This window comes from Centruroides sculpturatus, unplaced genomic scaffold (genome assembly GCF_000671375.1).
Source record: "Centruroides sculpturatus isolate CEXI.00-Female unplaced genomic scaffold, Cexi_2.0 scaffold266, whole genome shotgun sequence".
NCBI lineage: Eukaryota > Metazoa > Arthropoda > Arachnida > Scorpiones > Buthidae > Centruroides > Centruroides sculpturatus.
In genome coordinates this window covers 759,859-782,511 of record NW_019384421.1, presented here as the reverse complement: position 1 = coordinate 782,511, position 22,653 = coordinate 759,859, and the positions used below count along the sequence as shown (strand labels likewise).

The 22,653-nt window shown below is 31.2% G+C and overlaps 2 protein-coding genes and 2 long non-coding RNA genes across 5 annotated transcripts; 1 reads left to right on the top strand and 3 right to left on the bottom strand.

Moving 5' to 3' along the window:
- Positions 1-2,385: 2,385 nt before the first annotated feature.
- On the top strand, positions 2,386-14,388 carry LOC111619428 (rhythmically expressed gene 2 protein-like). 2 transcript variants are annotated; one of them, XM_023361133.1, is made up of 2 exons: positions 2,386-2,455; positions 11,949-14,388. In XM_023361133.1, exon 2 carries the CDS (start codon positions 11,974-11,976, stop codon positions 12,706-12,708), a length of 735 nt encoding a protein of 244 aa, XP_023216901.1. In that variant the 5' UTR covers positions 2,386-2,455; positions 11,949-11,973; the 3' UTR covers positions 12,709-14,388. The 2 variants fall into 2 exon arrangements, with proteins under 2 accessions (XP_023216901.1, XP_023216902.1); XM_023361134.1 differs by having other exon boundaries at positions 2,409-2,508.
- LOC111619430 (DNA methyltransferase 1-associated protein 1-like) lies at positions 9,317-9,956 on the bottom strand. The gene is made up of 3 exons (XM_023361135.1): positions 9,741-9,956; positions 9,560-9,673; positions 9,317-9,482 (listed from the first exon to the last, which is right to left on the bottom strand). Exons 1-3 carry the CDS (start codon positions 9,882-9,884, stop codon positions 9,423-9,425), a joined length of 318 nt encoding a protein of 105 aa, XP_023216903.1. The 5' UTR covers positions 9,885-9,956; the 3' UTR covers positions 9,317-9,422.
- Positions 12,508-14,655, bottom strand: LOC111619431. The gene is made up of 3 exons (XR_002755751.1): positions 14,520-14,655; positions 14,331-14,433; positions 12,508-12,639 (listed from the first exon to the last, which is right to left on the bottom strand). It is a non-coding gene; the product is annotated as an uncharacterized LOC111619431 (long non-coding RNA).
- A 4,968-nt stretch (positions 14,656-19,623) lies between these two features.
- LOC111619427 lies at positions 19,624-20,188 on the bottom strand. Its single transcript, XR_002755750.1, has 2 exons — positions 19,897-20,188; positions 19,624-19,832 (listed from the first exon to the last, which is right to left on the bottom strand). It is a non-coding gene; the product is annotated as an uncharacterized LOC111619427 (long non-coding RNA).
- Positions 20,189-22,653: the final 2,465 nt, after the last annotated feature.

Sequence of the window (22,653 nt, the reverse complement as noted above, 5' to 3'; positions counted from 1 at the left end):
ATTTCTGAGAAAAAACGAATTTCTCAGAAAGAAACAATAGATGAATTTGAGTACTTAGATCGAACATCTTCGATAGGAATCAAATTGTCAGTCGGGGGTGACTCACCCCGCGATCTGGGCTCCGATCCCGTTACAATTCGTAACGAGGAGGGGAAACCAATTAGAGAACGGGGGCAGATCGACATCGCCCTATCGGAATGTTCGATCTGGGACTCAGAAAAACTTATAAAAATCACGCAAAAATAGGATGTGACGTTCTTGGTTCTTAGTTCGGTGTGCTCCGCTTCTGGATTTTTCCTACGGTTTAATAACTGGAACTTGGTCGTCGTCCCGAAAGAAGTTTTCGCCATCCTGCCTCAGCAAGTTTCGCCAAGGGTAATCTACTGCGAGAATCACCCCTTCAAGTTGTGCTGTGCACCCCGGAGCCTACGTTTTCCTCATCATCTTCGCCAAAGGAAGAGAAGATCGTAGAAAAGATTGAACTTTATTTATGAACTGATTCACTCTGTGGATAGGCCTTACGCCGAAGAAAACAGTAGTTGTAAGCGAAATTTTTATATTTAATAAATAGTTTGCGATGGAGGATCTGTCTCAGTAAGTTTTTCCACTCCCACACGACAGTGCTGACCGCTCGACTGTCGCGACACTTTCTCCCCAATCGGCAAACCTCGCAAATTCCTGTTTTTTTTTTATTACAAATAACTGACCGTTCCAAGCGTGTTAACGTTTCGGAATGGAAGTAACAGTAGAACATAAGACAATTTTTAAATAAAAACATCGCGGTTATAATGCGCATGTGCTATGCGCCTCCAAATTGTGGAGCTAGATACGTTGTTTTAGATAATTATACAAATTGATCCACAAAAGGGGCAAATCAAGTGTGGGGGTGTTGCAGGGATTTAATATGTTGGAAAGGAGGGCCTCCCAAATATATACATTTCTGTTATTGCAATGTCTTATTATGGCCACCTCGTCCCACAACGGGATATGTTGGTGTTGTACTGTAATACCATTGTAACAAGCTCAGTTTCATTCCTGCCTTCCCTATAGATACTGATGTTCTGAAATACGACAAGACAACATTCTAATTGTCGCGCCAACATAATGGGTGCGACCACCCGACATATTTTCTAATGAGATAGAATAAACCCCCGGTCTTTCAAGAATGGAAGTAGGATCCCTGTCATTGGATAGCAACCTCCTAAAATTTGGCCGTGGGGAAACTGGCAGAAAAACGCATGCCGCCTAAAAATACGGCAAATACGGAGAGTGACGTGACCACAAAATGGTATCGCAGGAAGGAGTATTGTGGAATCTTTCGGGAGATGCAGTGTAGTAGCAGGGTCTTTTTACTTTATTTAAGATGTAGATAAATTTGGCATTATTGTAGCCTGCCTCATTTACAGCACAGCGAATGATATTAAGTTCGGTATCGATAGCAGTTTGATTGGAAGATAAAAGAAAGGCCCTTCTAATTAAAGGTTCGATTGCCGCAATGTTGTGGCTGGTATGCTGTAGCAGGGATCAGGGGAAGTACACCACTGAACTTGTGGAATACGGAATACATTATGGTATCCCGGGATTTAACAATCTTTTAGATCCACGAAGACAATCTCATTTTCTTTGTCTTTTTCCCAGGTAAAATTAATTGTGGGATAAGTGGTCGCGAGACAATCATTCGCTGTGCGGGGACATATCCGAACGGACCACCCCCCAAAAAATTCCTGGGGATTTTTCGACCCGTTTGGATTAGATCCCGGGTCTCCCAGAGGATGGCTGCTACCTTGACCGCTCGAATTTTCTGTATCAAGATGCAATTCAAATTATAACAGCGAAACATACATCCCATGATTTCCTTTTTTAAGAGCAGGGCCGTGCGGTAGATTTTCTCAGTATGATGCAAGTCTTCACAAAGTCTTCGAAATCAAATGCTGTTTACACAATGCGGCCGCTTCTCTGTATCATAGCACGTACTACGGTACGGCCCTGTTTAAGAAATTAAGAGAAGAAGAAAAACGTGCATTATGGATTCGGACTATTTATTGTAAAGATTTTAATCCAGTTCAACGGCAGTAAGTTACGTACATGAATGAAATTAATGTATATATTGTAAATTATTTAAATTATTTATATTTATTATTTATAAATAATTAATAACAGGATCTAAGAAAAATTGTTTTTCGCTATAGTGTACTGTATATTATACTTTATATTTCTCAATTATCCTTCTTATTTGTTTATTTTTTTATGCCATGATAAAAATATTGAAATATGTTTTAAAGCTATATTAATTTTAAGTAACGTTAAAAAATTACAACCGAATTACTTTTCAACAAATTAAGTGCAGTATTCAATTTTGCCGCTATGTAATATTTTACATGCAGAGGGCGCTTCTTTATCAGATCACGTGAATATCTGTGTTTACGAATTTTGATGAGGATGATGAGTTGATTAGGTGAGGTCGAATGAGAATAAAAGTTTAAATAAAACGTATAAATTTAAGACTTGGTAATTGTTTATAGTGTTAAAATTAATTATAAATATTCTTTGATATAAAATTATAAATAGTATTACAGATTAGACTATCAAATGTATGATATCGGATTTTTCAAAAAATAAATTTTCTAATTAACACAAAATTAGGCAGTTTGTTCGTCAATTGCACAAATTGACTTAAATTTCGTTAAAAGTTAATTAACTGTCCTCTTATCAGCTGAAGAAAAGATAATTTTAAACAAAAAAATAAATAATATCTAGATATATAAAGGATTATACTAAATTATTTTTATATTAAAGTAATTATCTTGATTAATTCAATTGGTCATATCAAAGAATCAAATAAATTTGTCTTATTCGTTTTATTTTGTTATTATTTTTAAAATGGTAATTTTTTTTCTTAATTTGAAGAAATTATTTTCCTAATTTTATTTTTAAAAATTTTAAAAATTACTTTAAAAATAACTCATTTATTTTTTTTAGATACTGCTAAAAATTTACCCGTTCTAATTTAGCAAAAAGATAATTCATTAAATCTTCTTTTGAATACATTTTATAAATTATATTAATTACAATTAAAATTAAATATATTTCATTTTAAAGTATATTAATAAATTGCTTAAATTTTTATAATAATTAAAAATTAATTAATAAAACTGCTCTTAATATAAATTAGGTCAAAATCGCCTTATATACAAAGAATACTTATTACATAAATACACAATGAATACAATATGTTTATTTCTATCATTTTGTATTTTTTAGTTTTCTAAGAAAACGATTTGTCGAGAAAAAATCTACAGCAATAATTCTTTTTTAGTCCTATAGGACGAAGGATTGAATGGTGTTATTTTCCAACAGGTGAATCCCAATACACAAACTTTTGCAATTGCCTGATTTCCTGAATCTTTGTTGTAAGGAAATTTGTTAAGATGTTCGTAGAACATTCAAAGTTTATCCAACAAATTAACTAAATTACAATAAATTCATTTAATTTCACTTAAAAAATAATTTTTCTTTTGTTTTTTCTTGTGAAAGACGTCAAAATTTACAACTTATTCACGCAGAATAGTGAAAATTTAGTTTTTTAATATCAGAATTGTATAAATTTTCATTTAAATATTATGAATTATTACTAAAAATTTTTTTTGAATAAAAATGTCTATAAGCATTATTCGTAAATAATCATAATATTAAGTTTAAAAATTTAATAAACACTTGAGCTATTAACATAACTTTTTTGTACACATTTTAATATTTTTTGTCCATTATATAACTAGAAATATAGTAAAATACATATTTATTAATTAGATATTTTTGAAAGTTACGTGATTTTCAATTGAGAATAATTAAGAAGTTAATTAAATATTTTAAAATAAAAATTGAAGACACAGTTTGTTAAAATAGCAGCTATCATTTTCACTGTTTCGGAATACAACTTTTAATGACCAATCCTTCTTTGTAGGCTAGTTAGCCGCAAACTTTTAAAAAACCCCTTTTAAAATAGTGAAAAATATCTAATTAAAAACAAACATTTTAAAAAATTAGAGCTGGTCTTTCTTTTCCATTATCGATATCGGTACGATATTGGAGCTATTTCAGCAGACTGTGTTCAATTTTAATGTTAAATTTAAATTACTATCTAGTGATGAAAATTCAAGTAATTAAATATTTATTTAAATCTTATTAAAAACAAAAATAAAAAATACTTTATCCTGTTAATTCTGTTTATATTTAGAAAAATAAATAAATAAAATTCAAAAAATTAAAATTAAAATTTTACACAATTTGGACTGCAATTTGAAATATTGTGCACTACAAACTCCTACTGTCTGTCCTTCCTTAATCTCGAAAACGGCATTAGATGGATGAAAATAGAGACCTAACATGAAAAGCTTAGGGACAGGAAGCGCCAATTAACTATATACGAAATCACGTGACTTCAATTCAAAAATTTTCTCCAGAACGGAGTTACGTAGATAATTGTCATGACGCTGTTGTTATCAGGAAAACTATGTACAGGGGCAAAACACTATTAATTTGAGATGGAGAGCATAGATTTTAAATTAAATAAATTTAAAAATATGATTAAAAATTGTAGCCCGGCATTGTGACGATGTAATAAATAATTACTCATTTTAATTTGTTTTTAGGTATAATTAAATTTTGTTAACGAATGAGTTAAATATTATTTTACATTAATTGTGCGTTGTAGCAATGTCAATATGAACTATATGATTATAAATTATATCTATAATTAGTGCAGTTTTAGGGACAGGTATTCTAGGTTTTTGCTTAGAATCTCGAGTCTCTAAGCCGCAGATCGTAAACAAAAGTGTTTAGGGCATCAGACACATGCAAATACAGTATACGTTTATCGATATTCGGTCTTGATCCAATACTCAGAATTCAGTATTGATTGAAACCCTATATTTTAAACATATCTTGTAATATGCGCTTTATATTGAGTTATATAAACTTTTATAAAAGAGACCTCGCGAGTCCTTGTTTGTCTAGGACCTCGCATAATATTCCATTTCTTCCAGATACAAAAATTTGAGATATTTATGCATACAGCAGCGGAGGAATATATAAACATTAATTTAATCATACAATAATTGAAGGTAATCACGTTTAATTTCAATGATTAACAAATTATTATTAATTTTTAAACAATATTAAATTTATATTTTTAAATGATTATTTGTTATATTTATATTTATATATTTTTTATTTTTATTATTAGATATATAGCCTGCTTATTTTAAGTAACAAGAGAATGCACTCAGTTTTATGTCAGTTTTATTATTTCAAATTTTAATAAAAATATTTGTTTATAATCTTCATTTATTATTTACATTTTGAAAATAAAGTTAAAATCCTTTATTATGATATTTATATAAAACTTTAAAATATCTGTAAATGTAATAAAATCTTAATTTCAAATAATAGGTAAATTGTTTAAAAAAATATAAACGTATCAGAATAATTATTTAAAAAGAATACTTAGCATAATTGATGNTGCAGATAGTAAAAAAAAAAAACACATCTGTATGTAATCAAATCAAATATTGATGTGTTTTACTACTTAAAATCTTACGGAAAGATTAGCACGAAACTTTTACATCTATTCCATTTAATTCCCTGATTGTGATATGTTTCTTGTTTAAATTAAATTTTCTGACCATATTTACCATCACAAGACTTATGTTTGAATCTGAATCGGAGCTTCAATTTTCCTCCATCTATCCAGACTTTCTACATGAACACATGATGAACACTTAAGGTTTGTTGAAAATTGTCCACATGTTATGTTGACAAATGGGCATTATGCCAAGGGGTGCCACTTGGGAGGACTATACAAGAAACTGGCACCTATTTAGGTGTTACAAAGGTGAAGAAAACCCAAATTCCATACAGCCAGCCTGTTGGCAGAGAACCCATGACCAACTATCGGCATTCTGTGGTTTTATTCATTCGGCCGTTGGCAAATGCCTTAATTTAATAAACTGTTAGACTAATTTGCCAAAATATTTAGCAGCTCATTGTACAAGTTCCCTAAATCCTGCCATTTCAAATCTTGTAGCAAATTACTTCATCCTACTAATACTGAACTTCTACATGTTAAGTAATTTTAATTAAAACTATAATATATTCATTTTAATAAGTTTTATTTGAAATTTTAATATATCTTTATGTTACAACATTCAGTTTTACAATTCGACACCAAGTCTTTAAAAGAAAAGAAAAAAACAATACAAAATATTAATATGTTGGCTTTTCCTTCTGTATGGGAAGCAAATGAAATCTTCGCTTTATAATGAGTCTGTGTTTGCTATATTTGTCTTCTGGGGAAAATCTGGCTGCAAATCAAAACTAGTGTCACAAAAAGCTACAAATAAATTTAAAATGACTAAAATGTCTTACCGGGATGAGCCGATACAGTCGGTTTACCCTCCTGATCCGTATCCTGAAAAAAATCAATGTGATAGTATAGCAGAGATCTACATTAACTTCTACATTTTAGATGCAGTCAGACCAGTTTATCCGTATCAAATGAGACCGAGCCCAACTCGGATTAACCGAAATTGGTATGGTACTGGAATTAAAGTATAAAATTCTGTACCGAAAAACTTTTTAATAATTGAAAATCAATTTAGATACTTTATTGACTTGAAAACAACATTAAAATTATTCAATACATTCAAATGGTATGTATCTTTATCCTTGTAATCTCACATTTGTAAGGGTAAATCATGTTTCAAGAGATATATCTGAAGATGAAGATTTCTTTTTTGTCTCTGTTTTGTAGACACTAAAAGTGTTTTTTACTGAGGCCCATAATGGGCCCAATTCCATCACAATTCTCCAGAGCAGTAAGAATAACTATCAAACCAAATGTTTATTGTCAAGGAGTTGCATTGACCATCCATTACAAACTACTTATTTATTTTACTCCTGCATGATACGGGAATGAGATTCTACTAGTCATTACACAGATATTCAGTTCCAAACATAAATCTCTTCATTATATAGGATTTAATGATATAAAAACAATAGCCAAAACAGGGTTTAATTTACCACAATTTAAACTGTCTGATTTCAGCTGTATTTACCCAAAATTAGCATAACAGGGAGTTGCAATTTTAGTGAAAAACAACAACACACCTCAAACTGTTTTGGAAATTTTATAGAGTTGAGTACAATTTAAATTTGATTGCACATGCAGGCTTTGAGTCAGATATTTTATTATTGATTTTTTAAAATGAACACAGATGATTCTACTATACAAAGATAATACAATATATAAGTATGTAATATGGTAATGCATAAATACTATTATACATAATAGAATGGGAAAGTCACTTGCTCTAAGGATCTGGATTCTATTCAATATCAAACATGGTGGCCAAATGACGGCACTGCCTGCTCACACTCAACTCGTTGCCATCTCCATATAAAAGTACTATTTGGAAGCCAGTACTTATTTCTTACACGTCAAAGACACTTAAATAATAAACTACACATGTAATAACAGTAAGAAGTGTTTGAAAGTATAGGTTCTATTAGTGGTCCTCATAATACAATAGCTGATCTTGACGAACAAACCACACGACCATTAAACAAAAACATCACGCTCGCATGCATACATTTAGGCAATTTAAATGAACAAAAAGAAACACGAAACAACTAAACTTACTTTAAGTGTGTAAATGCGATCTCCACTTTCATTTAAATAATATTTTAAATACATTTTTAACGTGCAAATACAACCACATGGATATCTCAGAATAATAATAAATACCCTCTAGTGGCAGAAATAGTTCCTACATCGTACAAAATATATTACTTAATATTAACATTAAATATTTATTTTATTAATATTTATTTACTATTGCTGTTAAAGATTTTAAATAATGTTATTCGAAATGTATTAATAAATAATAATTTTTTAAGTACGCAATTACATACGAAAGTATTGTACTGTCAATTCTGTGCGTTCGCCATCTTATTTGATTCGGTTTTCTCTTTAATTTCGTTTATTTTTTTGGCCATTTATCTATTTATTCGGGTTCGAATTTACTTCGCAAATTCGAACCCGAATCTTACGCGGTGATATACAATGGTGCTCAATCAAACGTCACAACTTTCATTGTTAATATTTATCCATTGTTTCTGAATTACCGGAAACTGTTATTATAGTAGTATGATATAAAAGTTGTTTGAAAGGCCTTCAAGAAGAAAGGGATTTTTTTTTATCGGGCGCAGAGAAAACTTGGAGGCTCTTAGTGATTCTTGCCCGTATAAAATTAATTAATTAAGACTGACTTTTAATAATAACGAAACATTCTATAAATTTAATTTGTTCAAAAACAAAAGGCCAAAAAGGCCCTTCAAGTGGCTTGGGTCCCCACAACTCTCGACCAAAGGCTAGATAGGAAACATGCCACTCCGAGAATACGGGAACGAAAAACCACAAGAACCTTTCGGGGTGTTCTGTCTGTATATGTCATACCCAATCCCTCATCACAGGCCTGGCCGAATCCATGAGGCTTGCTAAAGAAAAGGCCGCTTAGTGCCACAAGACGGAGATAGAGACGATTTGATATATTCTGAATGTATTAATGGTACTTGAACTCGTCGCAGGACGTATAAAAATGGCAAAAACGTTAGGGATCATCTAATTACGTGTAATTTTTGACTTGCTCTCTCTCTGTTGTGTACAATGATGTATTTTTGCCACCTCTCGTTAAATTGCAAATACGATAGTTCGTGGACCCCAATATCGAAGAAACGACCTCAAATAATTCTCAAATATTTTCTAACTGATGGTTTATTTGCTTGATTAGTAGGCTTCCTTCTTTGTTTTTGAAAACCCTTTCTGCCTTGTGGGCACTAAAAAGATCTTTTAAGCAACTTCCACTGTGGGTTTGGTCGGTGCCACAATGGAGCAACTCGACCTATAACCTCGACTGTTTCTTCTCGTAAGCATGAAAAACAGTTCATCTGACCATCTTGTATTTCTTCCATGTGTTAGGAACATTGAGTTTCTTTATGGCAATGTGACTTGGCTGATGCCTTCTGAAACACTATTTAGGTGTTACTAACATTTGAGTCAAATCATCTGGATAACTCAAGAAAGTAAAACAATGCTACGAAGATTTTGAGCTTGCATTTGTGTTGCAAGTAGCATGTCAACTCAAGTTTGAGTCGATTGCCCCAAGTTGATGTGCTGCTTGCAACACGAATGCAAGCTTGAAATCGTTGTAATGTTAATGACGAACCGACGAGTTTTCTGATCTTTATCGGAAACATTTAATATAATATTGTTGCTTAAACAAAAAATTTTATTGTGTTCAGACTCTTAACATCACAAATATAAAACAATAAAAATTACAAATAAAGACAATTACTAGACAATTATTCTATCTTCTTTCTTGCTCTTGAAAAAGTTGCTTCTTCAATTTCCACTTTTCGCCTCCACTCTAAAAAAATTTCAATAATTATATAATGTCTGCAATTAAATACTGTGCTCAATACAGTACTATGGAATGCTCCTCACCGTGGGTGTGCCGCCGACGTCTATAATTTCTGCTTTCTGCCTAGACGGAGATTCAGTTTTTGTGTCGACAAGAATGGAGTTTGATGGTGGTGCCGCCAAAGGTGCTTCTAGACTCTGTACAAAAGAAATATAATTTTCAGAATACGGATTTTCTTTTAGTTTTATAAAGCAAAATCTATACCTTTCCGGGTACCATGGCTTCGTACTGATGACGAAGAGTCTGTAGCTCAAATTCACAAGTCGCCAGTGCCAGTTTCAATTCATATAGCAGAACCATATCGCTTCTAAGTTCATTGAAGAGTACACAAATCTCTTCGGTCGGCATTGGATTAAGATCTAAACGGGCAGGAATGTAAATGTAGTTACAAAAACAGTAACTAAGTGTGTACAGAAAATTTAATTACTAGAAATATTCTATATTTATAATATGGAATCCTGTATTGATCTTCCTGAATTGTACGTCGATCAATAGAGTAATCACCTAAGTTTCATGTACTATCTGCAATCAAATGTCTTCTTTTCTGCTGCTTGTAGAATGTGCCATAAACAAAAATGATGTTCCGCAATAGGGAAGGCATTTTGCACTCTGCCATCCACAAAGTCAGAATTGATCATCACCACACGATAAGAATGTCTGCCTTACATGATGAATCATTTTGAAATTGTGTGATAAACTCAAAAAATCTTTAAATATTATGTTGCACAATGAGCGATTCCGACTTTGCAAACTGCAGAATACAAAACATTTTCTCTGTTGCAGAGTCACCGTTTTCATCTACACTTCCTAGAGGCAGTAGACAAAATGATGTTTAAGTGTGGACGGTATACAAAATTCTGTCAATTATTCTTTTGATTGATGTACAATGCACACTTCCTAGGTAATAATTATCATAATTACAGTAATTTAAAACAATGGAATTCTTTTTGGAAGACCATGTAATACTGTCTGAATTTAGTCAATAGATATATACAGAAATATTTCTGATTAGTTGACAGCTCTATTTCCAGTTACTACTAATTCTATTTATTGTCTTTTGCAAGTCACAATGTTTTATGTTAAGAAAATGCTTCTTTCTGCATGGCCATCAAGTAAAATATGCAAATAAATGTATTTTTTATATGAAACTGTATTTGGTATTTTTTATAAGAAACTGTAAACTGGATACAGTAAAGTAACTTATGTATCTGATGAAAGTGCAGCCATATTAACTTTGTATGTCTATGGACTCTAATCTAAAAGAATATTAATATAAATGAGAATTATTTGGGTATTTTGTTTGGGGCAGTAGCTAGAGTGGCTAAAATCAGTTTGGGGCAGATGCATAATTATTNTGGCCAGATTTGAGCGATTCATTTAGTAATTGAGCTGAGGAGATTTTGTCTTATTAATCATAATTTATTATGTTACTAAGCTTAACTCTAAACAGTAAAATTGGGCAATAATATACTACAACGGTAGAAGTTACTTTTAGATAAATGATCCATATATAAATATATAGATATTAACGTAAAAGTAACTTACTACTTAATATGACCAATTCCTGAAGTACATTTATTTGTCGAAATATTTATTTACAAAATTTCTATAATATCAGATAGTAACTACGTAAGCGTAATTATAATTTCGAATGTTTCTCAACTATTTTATGTATTTAATTACATAACACAGTAGAACTTCGTTAATTTGGCACTCTTGAAAAATATCCAATAATCCTGAATTTATTTCGATACGTAGTGCAAAAATAAATGCTGTATTGTAATAAATGTGCACATGAATCATTGTGGATGTTGATTTTATGTAATGTCTTCATTATTCAGAGCTTCAATTGAGTCTATTCACTAACGTTTTGCAGATTTTTCAGTCGTGCTATGATTTAATCAGTCTGAAGATACTACAAAGCATCTTCAGACTGATTAAATTGCATACAAAACAAATTGAAGCATTCAGTGGCATATGCTAGCACAAAATGTATGGCAATGCCTGCAATTTTCGGATTGCATGTAACTTCTCAAAAATACAAAAATGTTTGATAATGCGCCTCTGCTGTGGTCTTCATAGATGCCAGATTAACTGAACCAATACTGCCTTTAAAATAAGTAACGATTGTTTTAAGTTTTTATAAATAATCAAATGAAAAACCATTGCTAGCTAATGTTAGAGTGATTTTTTGTTAAAAAATATATATAAATATTATTAATCTCATTATTTATCATTTTATTCATTTATCATATTTTAATTTTTTTAAGTAAACAAAAGCTTTTTTCAGATTTAGAAATTTTTAAATGATTACAGAAATATTTTAATTTAGTAATTGTAATAATTTTATCAGTATTATTTTATTAAACAATTTCATATTGAGCTGAGATTAATTATAAGTTTCTTGAATAGATTATTTCAAAAGATTTTGTAAAAGATGAGCAAATTCAAGTTGTTGACCTTCGATGTCACGAACACGCTATTAAAGTTTCGCATGTCTGCTGGAGAAGCGTATGCTCGCACGGCAAAGATATATGGTGTTCATGTAGATGCGGCTCGGTTAAATGAAGCATTTAAAACACAATGGAAATTACTAAGAAAATTACATCCTAATTTTGGAGCTTATGAAGGCCTTACATCTCAACAGTGGTGGCAAGAAATGGTGAAGAGGACATTTCGTGATGGTGGATGTTTAGATGCAAGTGAAAAACAGATAGAATTAATTACTAATCATCTTTTCAGTGATTATTGTACCAATGCTTGTTGGGCTGTATATCCTGGTACACAAGAAATATTAAAAAAGTTTAAAGAAATGAATATTAAAATGGGAGTTATATCAAATTTTGATGAAAGACTAGAGAATTTGCTAGTTACAATGAAATTGAGAGATTATTTTTGCTTTGTTCTTCCTTCTTACATTATAAAACATGAAAAGCCATCAGGTAAAATTTTTGAAATAGCACTCAGTCATGTTAGAAGTTCAGGAGTGAAAGGAAAAGATGCTGTTCATGTGGGTGATAATTTTGAACTTGATTATCTGGCTGCTAAAAATGCAGGATGGAATGCTATTTGGCTTGTTCAGGAAGAAAAAGATCTTGAAAATCTGAAAAAAGTAAATCAGAATGATGTGATTTATAATATAGCTGAACTAGAAGATCACATCTTAAATTAATTAAAATTTATTTAACTAGAAAGATCTGTTTTTATACAAGTAAATGTTATATTCTGTATGTTAGTAAATGCAATTTACTATATATATATGTTTCTATAAAATTTTTAAGTTTTTAAACTGTATATTAACAGTTACCAGAAAACTTCCAACATGTATATGCTGGAAGTTTTCTGGTAACTGTTTTGTATAAAAATGAAAGAAGTAATAATATAATAGATCAGTCATAAGAAATTTAACATTATTTAGTTTTAGTTGTTGGCTTAATATTTTTTTTTTTTGTTATAGTTTATAGTAATAACAATATAGTTATTACAGTAACATAATCAGTTTCTTGAGTTATATTTCAAGTTAGATGGGTTTAACAAAAACTCCAAACATATTATCTCCAATCTCACTTTAAAATAAACCAATTTCTGCTTTATTGGCATACTATCATAAAAACACATTACAATGCCCTTAGTATTCCTTATCTTTATTTTTTTTTTATAATCAATAAAGCAGAGATTGTTTTGATCCTAGACATACAAGGTGTAATCAAAAAGTATTCAACTTTCTTATTTTTCTTTGCACAGTTGGCAAGCTAGGGAGGAGACTATGTTGCCATGTGACCTTGAACCCTAAAGTATATATATGAATTTTGGCAAGCCCAGCCTATTCTTCAGTCACTGTCAGGCAGCTGTGATAGTTGTTGCATGTATACACTGATATTTTTGCATTAGTGATTAAGTGAAAATGATGGAATGTGATGGATCCTGATTTCATGAAGATTATAACCAGAGATGAGACCTGGATCTACAGGTATGAGACAAAGGAACAAACATCACAATGTAAAATACCATTGTCTATATGGCCAAAGAATGCACAACAATCATGCAGTAATGGGAAGGTCATGTTGATTTTTTTTTACCACCAGGGCATAGTTTATCATGAGTATGCCCCTCATGGACAAACTGTGACAAAGGAATAATCCTGATTGTTTTATGTCACCTAAAAAATGTCAGCTCTTCTTGCAGTCTCACAACTGGTTCATTCATCACATCAATGCTCTGGCCCATGGATCATATCTCATCCAGACATTCTATTTAAAACAGTGTTGAAAAGGTTCAGTATCCTTCTTACTTCCCAGACATTGCACTGGCTGACTTTTGGCTCTCTCCCAAACTCAAGATGTTACTCAGAGGAGAGAGATTTCAGGATGCAAAGATCATCATGACTAATGTGACAAAGCACCTGAAAGATATCCCAATATGTGACTTTGAAAGTGCTTCCAACAGTGGAAGCATTGCTGGGAGAAGTCAACTATTGGACTAGTGGGACTATTGTTTGAATCAAGATAGATATGTAGGTTTTTCCCTGGCCTCAGGTTAGATACTTTTTGATAAGACCTTGTATTTATGATTATTGGTCCTGGACATGTATTTTATTTTATCTAATTTTCTTTTTACACTGATTTTATTGTTGCCATGTAAAATAATTCAGATATATTTTTTTGATTAATCACAAAAAAATTATAGGAAAACTTTATTTGACCTTTTTATTTGGAAAAAAAAATGTTTGATTTATATTTTTAATTGTTCAGAATTATTATAAATTATATACAAGGATTTTTACAAGTTATTTACCATAGGAGATTGTGCAGAGAAGCATCAGGTGATTGTAGTCAAAGCATCCGGTGGAAGGTTCTAGTGTATTGATTATATGATGCATCATTTTAGATCAGCAATACTGTAGAAAGGAAATTAATTGCATTAAATTCATATATGAAGTGTATAAAATATCAGTTTAAACCTATTTAAATATTGGAAAATTACTTGAAATCATATTAAAGTTTATGAAATTATTTTTGTTGCATATATATTTGCCAAAGATATATAATTTAATTGATTTTTGGTGATAATTCAAAATATTGAAGTGCCATGATTGTACCATTCCAAAGTTATGTAATTTTTCTTATCTTCAGTTTCACTGATGATATTTTATATTTCCAATTGTATGGAAAGTTTTTTGTGTGTTATGTTTATAAAATTCTCAGATTTAAATTATAAAAATAAAAATGAATGCCTTGTTTAAAAAATCATTTCCTCAATTGTTTAAAGTCAACAATATTAAATAAAGGAAATAAAATATTATTATAGAAAGATTTTATGAATAAAAATACATTATTTGAAAAAAGAATTTAATTTTTTTATTTTAGATTTTAGAATATAATGAAAGTTAATATGAATTCTTAACATTAAAATTTTTCAGAAAACTCATATTAGAATAAACCAAAGGATTAAATTAGTTTCCAACTATAAAAACTTTACAGGATCATCTCTAAGAAATTTTTCTTCTCCAGTTTTCAAATAATTTCTGATGGAAAATATATTCCAAAGTTCTTTTAGGTCAAAATTGTAGACATTTTTATCAAAAATATCAAATTATATACATTTTCTATAGTATTAAAGGTTATTTATTCAAATATAATTTCTATAGTTATTTTTTTTATTGCAGTGCGTATGCTTTGTTAAACTGAAACTATTTTGAAATCAAACACAAAGAAAATATTTGTCTTTTTAAATATATCATCATTATTATAAGTACAGTACACATAAGTGTAAAAATTCAGGTGTAAGATTAAATAACAAAATCTACATATTTATAATCTTCTATTGAATGTTTTGTTTTTGAGTTAGTGTCAGCAATCCTTCCTTGTTCTATTGAGATGTAAATGCCATTAATTACATGTTACATCATCAAGGATATCATCTTTAATCCTAGTATTTATAACATTTATTGTAATTTCACTTGTACTTAATGCATCTAGTGCCACAATTAATTTGAATGTTTGTATATGCATACTTTAAACAATGTATTCAAATATGGATTTTATTATTTCATTGTTTACTTTCTATAGAAGTATCTTTTCATTTTTCTTCCCTGCTATTTTTATTATAAACATGATTTTTAAAATTTTTTCCTCATATAAATGTTTCAAACTTAAAAGTAATGTGAGGTTCCACAAAAAACGGGTTGAAATTAAACATTTATATTAGAAATTTATTAAAACAAAACTAGAGAGAAAAAAACTCCGTTGTTAAAAACTGATCAAAGATCAGATTCAGTTGTACTAGTCATATCAAACCGAGACAAGAAAAAAATACTATTAATGTAAGACATGACGCAATAAATGTAAATGAGCGTCCTCCAGTAGAGATGGACCTTTGAGAAGGCGATCATATACAAATAATTAGACATAGAAAGTCTCGAAGAGGGGAAAGGTTAATTATAAAAGGGGACATTGCGTCAGGTTGTTAAAATTCTACTACACCTTCCATCCAGATTTAACAGATGGTGTCGGGTAAATTTCCCAAAGCAAACCTTCTCGTGACCCGAACTGGTCTTGTCTTTCACTTAGGGACAAACGTGGAACCAATCAGGATGGACAGAAAGGGGAGATTGGAGATTGATGTAATCCCCACTCATCAAGAACACGACACACTCAGCGAATCAACACACAGGAGTGAAAATTGGAAGCGCTGTGTCAACACTGGGGATGAATCTTTTCCGTCTTGGTGCCGATACTGAAACCGTGACGACACTGACCAACGGAGTCTCACGAACTGTTTAACAACACTGCCCTGGGCCACCTATACAATAAACAACTAAAGGAGCATCGACACTATTGACTTCCAACCAGCCGATTGTGTTTAGAAAATATTGTTTCTAAGTGTAAGTTTATTTTTCAGCTAAAATAAATGGGTTTTTGTAAGATACTTGTCATCTCTGTCTCCTCCTCCACACCCACACTTGAACGATCCTAGATCATCCTGACGCAGGATTAACAATCCCCATAAGAGTCGGGAAACTTACACTGGTGCGAGAAGTGGGATTTTAAGTCCCCAAAATCCACCAGGTCAGCGAACTTACAGTAACATAATAGTGCATACAGTAATTCAATTGTGGTACTGACACGTTATTTGGACTCTGAATGATACTTCAGTATACACTACAGTGTTCCGTGTAGACTCGAATTCTAGCTATGTAAACATCGTAGAGAAAATTCTAGCTAGATTTAATTTTCCATTCTTTAGCGATACTAGTTTATAAATGTGTGTACACTTCATCAGAATTTGCTTTACCTAGACTGCTGCTAAACTCTTAACGAAACTTAATCATTATTCATATACATTGCGGTATGTTTTTGATGTAGAGAACTCACTCTAGAGTAGAGCTTCCAAAAAATTTATTTAAAAATATTAAGAATTTTACATACTGTATTTTTTTCATTCTCAAATAAATATAGGAAGATGCCTTTTAAAACTGTGAAGGAGACGCACACGAGTGTGGTGTGCATCTCCTTCACACTATATTGAACAGAGATAGGAAAATTACACAACTCCTGAGTCTGGTGCTTTTTAAAATGACTCCGATTCTTCATTCCTGATCAGTGTTGCCGCCTGCTTCTGGTGGAGCTACCCTGATGGCACTTTCATTTTACCCCAGACTGAGAAAACTCTCCAATCTTGACCATCATCGAGCTCATGCTCGGATAAAAAAAAAAAAACCGATTCTATGACGCACATCCCTGTACTATTATCGTAAAATAATCAGAACAATTCTTAATTCATTGTTTTTAAAAATCTTAATAAATAAAATGTCTTAGGATTTTTAGGCTTTATCAGAGATATTAATTTACATCTGATATGGAGATAATTGATGTTTTAGTTTGGTAATCCCAATTTGACAAATGAGAAAAAAGGTCTTTTAAATGGTCTAACTAAATAAAGATGGAAAACTTGCCAAGTGTTGGTTAAACGGTCACTTCACCGTGCCAGTATACAATACATAAAAAACAACACGGTTTCGATAACAACAAAAATGGTCTTTTAAATAACAAAATATAACCATAAGTCTAATGAATGCAATTATTTAACTTAATTTTAATTAATTCACTTTCAACATGTGTTGTGTATCTTAGCTGAAGATAGAAAATTAAATAAGCCATTCACTTGATTTCAAGCATACTTCAATATGTAAATGATCAGTTTTAAAAGTTCATTTACTGTACTGTATTTACATATATATTTGCATTTTACGACACAGATTCATCAATTAGTAAACACGCATTCATTGTTCTTTTAATAGTGTTTAATTTGCATAAGTGATGCTGACATAAATTTATGCTTTGTTTTGACAATGATTAGGAAACACTTATGGGAAAAACTGAATAAACATGTTTAACAGACTATGAGGTAACTTCCCGAAGAGGCATTTCCTAATTTGCATAGCATTAAAACAGGATATACGTTGCATTTTAGGGTTTGTAAGGTGGTTCATCCCTTCGGAGGTTGAAAATTAAGGGGGTGTCCCTTTAAAGTCACGTTTATGCAGAAGAAACAAGAAATTAAAAACAAAACTGCATTTGATTTGAATGAGGAAACAAGACAAAGGCTTTGTTGTTGTTTGTATCCATTCAAAAAATTTAATGGTTCCTATCAAACACTTACAAATGATGCCTTACAGATGACAATTACTGATATAAATATTCAAATAAAACAAAATGGCACACACGTTTACTTTAAAGTAAGTGCTGTATGTCACTTTTCATTTTCTTGGATCACTGAGAAGGAAGGAAATGATTATTGATGATACCCATCAAGGACTTTGTAAATAAATATTTAAATTCTGAACAGATTCTAGTTTATGTTTTGTTTCTTTGCTACAGTTAAACAATGATAAATTCAAAACACAGTTCTTTTAGTTTTGCTGCAGGAATTCCCAGTGTTTGCTCTAGAACTCGTTTTGGATTGATGGGAGAAGGTAATGCAATTACATCGGCAATATTCCAAGATGGAGTATGGAATATGACAATGCAACATCTAGGCAATTTGCCTAGGTGTTGCATTGCTTCTAGGACTTTCTATGGGAAACTGGCTTTTATTTAGATGTTGGGCAAGTGAAAACCCTGGAAACTCCATATGACAAGTCCACTGAGGAGGCATGAATACACAACCAAGGTTCAGTGGTACCCATTGAATACCGCTAAGTTTACCACTTGGCCACTTTGCAACTGAAAAAGTTTTAACTAAAATTCATGAAAACTCCTTTATGAGAATAAACAGTCATGTTAAATATAATTATTGAATTTTTATTCTTCCAAGAAAACAGAGCTTAATTTTATACAGTATACCTTGCTTTATGATGGCCTAAGTTTTCTATGAGATATTTTGTTGCTTATCTCTGAACTGGGTTTTAATGCTTCATGTGTCACCAACATTAATGTTAATTTGTTCTCATTTTTTGCAGATAGTAAAAAAAAAAAACACATCTGTATGTAATCAAATCAAATATTGATGTGTTTTACTACTTAAAATCTTACGGAAAGATTAGCACGAAACTTTTACATCTATTCCATTTAATTCCCTGATTGTGATATGTTTCTTGTTTAAATTAAATTTTCTGACCATATTTACCATCACAAGACTTATGTTTGAATCTGAATCGGAGCTTCAATTTTCCTCCATCTATCCAGACTTTCTACATGAACACATGATGAACACTTAAGGTTTGTTGAAAATTGTCCACATGTTATGTTGACAAATGGGCATTATGCCAAGGGGTGCCACTTGGGAGGACTATACAAGAAACTGGCACCTATTTAGGTGTTACAAAGGTGAAGAAAACCCAAATTCCATACAGCCAGCCTGTTGGCAGAGAACCCATGACCAACTATCGGCATTCTGTGGTTTTATTCATTCGGCCGTTGGCAAATGCCTTAATTTAATAAACTGTTAGACTAATTTGCCAAAATATTTAGCAGCTCATTGTACAAGTTCCCTAAATCCTGCCATTTCAAATCTTGTAGCAAATTACTTCATCCTACTAATACTGAACTTCTACATGTTAAGTAATTTTAATTAAAACTATAATATATTCATTTTAATAAGTTTTATTTGAAATTTTAATATATCTTTATGTTACAACATTCAGTTTTACAATTCGACACCAAGTCTTTAAAAGAAAAGAAAAAAACAATACAAAATATTAATATGTTGGCTTTTCCTTCTGTATGGGAAGCAAATGAAATCTTCGCTTTATAATGAGTCTGTGTTTGCTATATTTGTCTTCTGGGGAAAATCTGGCTGCAAATCAAAACTAGTGTCACAAAAAGCTACAAATAAATTTAAAATGACTAAAATGTCTTACCGGGATGAGCCGATACAGTCGGTTTACCCTCCTGATCCGTATCCTGAAAAAAATCAATGTGATAGTATAGCAGAGATCTACATTAACTTCTACATTTTAGATGCAGTCAGACCAGTTTATCCGTATCAAATGAGACCGAGCCCAACTCGGATTAACCGAAATTGGTATGGTACTGGAATTAAAGTATAAAATTCTGTACCGAAAAACTTTTTAATAATTGAAAATCAATTTAGATACTTTATTGACTTGAAAACAACATTAAAATTATTCAATACATTCAAATGGTATGTATCTTTATCCTTGTAATCTCACATTTGTAAGGGTAAATGATGTTCCAAGAGATATATCTGAAGATGAAGATTTCTTTTTCATCTCTGTTTTGTAGACACTAAAAGAGCCTTTTACTGAGGCCCACGATGGGCCCGATTCCATCCCAAGTCTCCAGAGCAGTACGAATAACTGTCGCNAATGGGCATTATGCCAAGGGGTGCCACTTGGGAGGACTATACAAGAAACTGGCACCTATTTAGGTGTTACAAAGGTGAAGAAAACCCAAATTCCATACAGCCAGCCTGTTGGCAGAGAACCCATGACCAACTATCGGCATTCTGTGGTTTTATTCATTCGGCCGTTGGCAAATGCCTTAATTTAATAAACTGTTAGACTAATTTGCCAAAATATTTAGCAGCTCATTGTACAAGTTCCCTAAATCCTGCCATTTCAAATCTTGTAGCAAATTACTTCATCCTACTAATACTGAACTTCTACATGTTAAGTAATTTTAATTAAAACTATAATATATTCATTTTAATAAGTTTTATTTGAAATTTTAATATATCTTTATGTTACAACATTCAGTTTTACAATTCGACACCAAGTCTTTAAAAGAAAAGAAAAAAACAATACAAAATATTAATATGTTGGCTTTTCCTTCTGTATGGGAAGCAAATGAAATCTTCGCTTTATAATGAGTCTGTGTTTGCTATATTTGTCTTCTGGGGAAAATCTGGCTGCAAATCAAAACTAGTGTCACAAAAAGCTACAAATAAATTTAAAATGACTAAAATGTCTTACCGGGATGAGCCGATACAGTCGGTTTACCCTCCTGATCCGTATCCTGAAAAAAATCAATGTGATAGTATAGCAGAGATCTACATTAACTTCTACATTTTAGATGCAGTCAGACCAGTTTATCCGTATCAAATGAGACCGAGCCCAACTCGGATTAACCGAAATTGGTATGGTACTGGAATTAAAGTATAAAATTCTGTACCGAAAAACTTTTTAATAATTGAAAATCAATTTAGATACTTTATTGACTTGAAAACAACATTAAAATTATTCAATACATTCAAATGGTATGTATCTTTATCCTTGTAATCTCACATTTGTAAGGGTAAATCATGTTTCAAGAGATATATCTGAAGATGAAGATTTCTTTTTTGTCTCTGTTTTGTAGACACTAAAAGTGTTTTTTACTGAGGCCCATAATGGGCCCAATTCCATCACAATTCTCCAGAGCAGTAAGAATAACTATCAAACCAAATGTTTATTGTCAAGGAGTTGCATTGACCATCCATTACAAACTACTTATTTATTTTACTCCTGCATGATACGGGAATGAGATTCTACTAGTCATTACACAGATATTCAGTTCCAAACATAAATCTCTTCATTATATAGGATTTAATGATATAAAAACAATAGCCAAAACAGGGTTTAATTTACCACAATTTAAACTGTCTGATTTCAGCTGTATTTACCCAAAATTAGCATAACAGGGAGTTGCAATTTTAGTGAAAAACAACAACACACCTCAAACTGTTTTGGAAATTTTATAGAGTTGAGTACAATTTAAATTTGATTGCACATGCAGGCTTTGAGTCAGATATTTTATTATTGATTTTTTAAAATGAACACAGATGATTCTACTATACAAAGATAATACAATATATAAGTATGTAATATGGTAATGCATAAATACTATTATACATAATAGAATGGGAAAGTCACTTGCTCTAAGGATCTGGATTCTATTCAATATCAAACATGGTGGCCAAATGACGGCACTGCCTGCTCACACTCAACTCGTTGCCATCTCCATATAAAAGTACTATTTGGAAGCCAGTACTTATTTCTTACACGTCAAAGACACTTAAATAATAAACTACACATGTAATAACAGTAAGAAGTGTTTGAAAGTATAGGTTCTATTAGTGGTCCTCATAATACAATAGCTGATCTTGACGAACAAACCACACGACCATTAAACAAAAACATCACGCTCGCATGCATACATTTAGGCAATTTAAATGAACAAAAAGAAACACGAAACAACTAAACTTACTTTAAGTGTGTAAATGCGATCTCCACTTTCATTTAAATAATATTTTAAATACATTTTTAACGTGCAAATACAACCACATGGATATCTCAGAATAATAATAAATACCCTCTAGTGGCAGAAATAGTTCCTACATCGTACAAAATATATTACTTAATATTAACATTAAATATTTATTTTATTAATATTTATTTACTATTGCTGTTAAAGATTTTAAATAATGTTATTCGAAATGTATTAATAAATAATAATTTTTTAAGTACGCAATTACATACGAAAGTATTGTACTGTCAATTCTGTGCGTTCGCCATCTTATTTGATTCGGTTTTCTCTTTAATTTCGTTTATTTTTTTGGCCATTTATCTATTTATTCGGGTTCGAATTTACTTCGCAAATTCGAACCCGAATCTTAC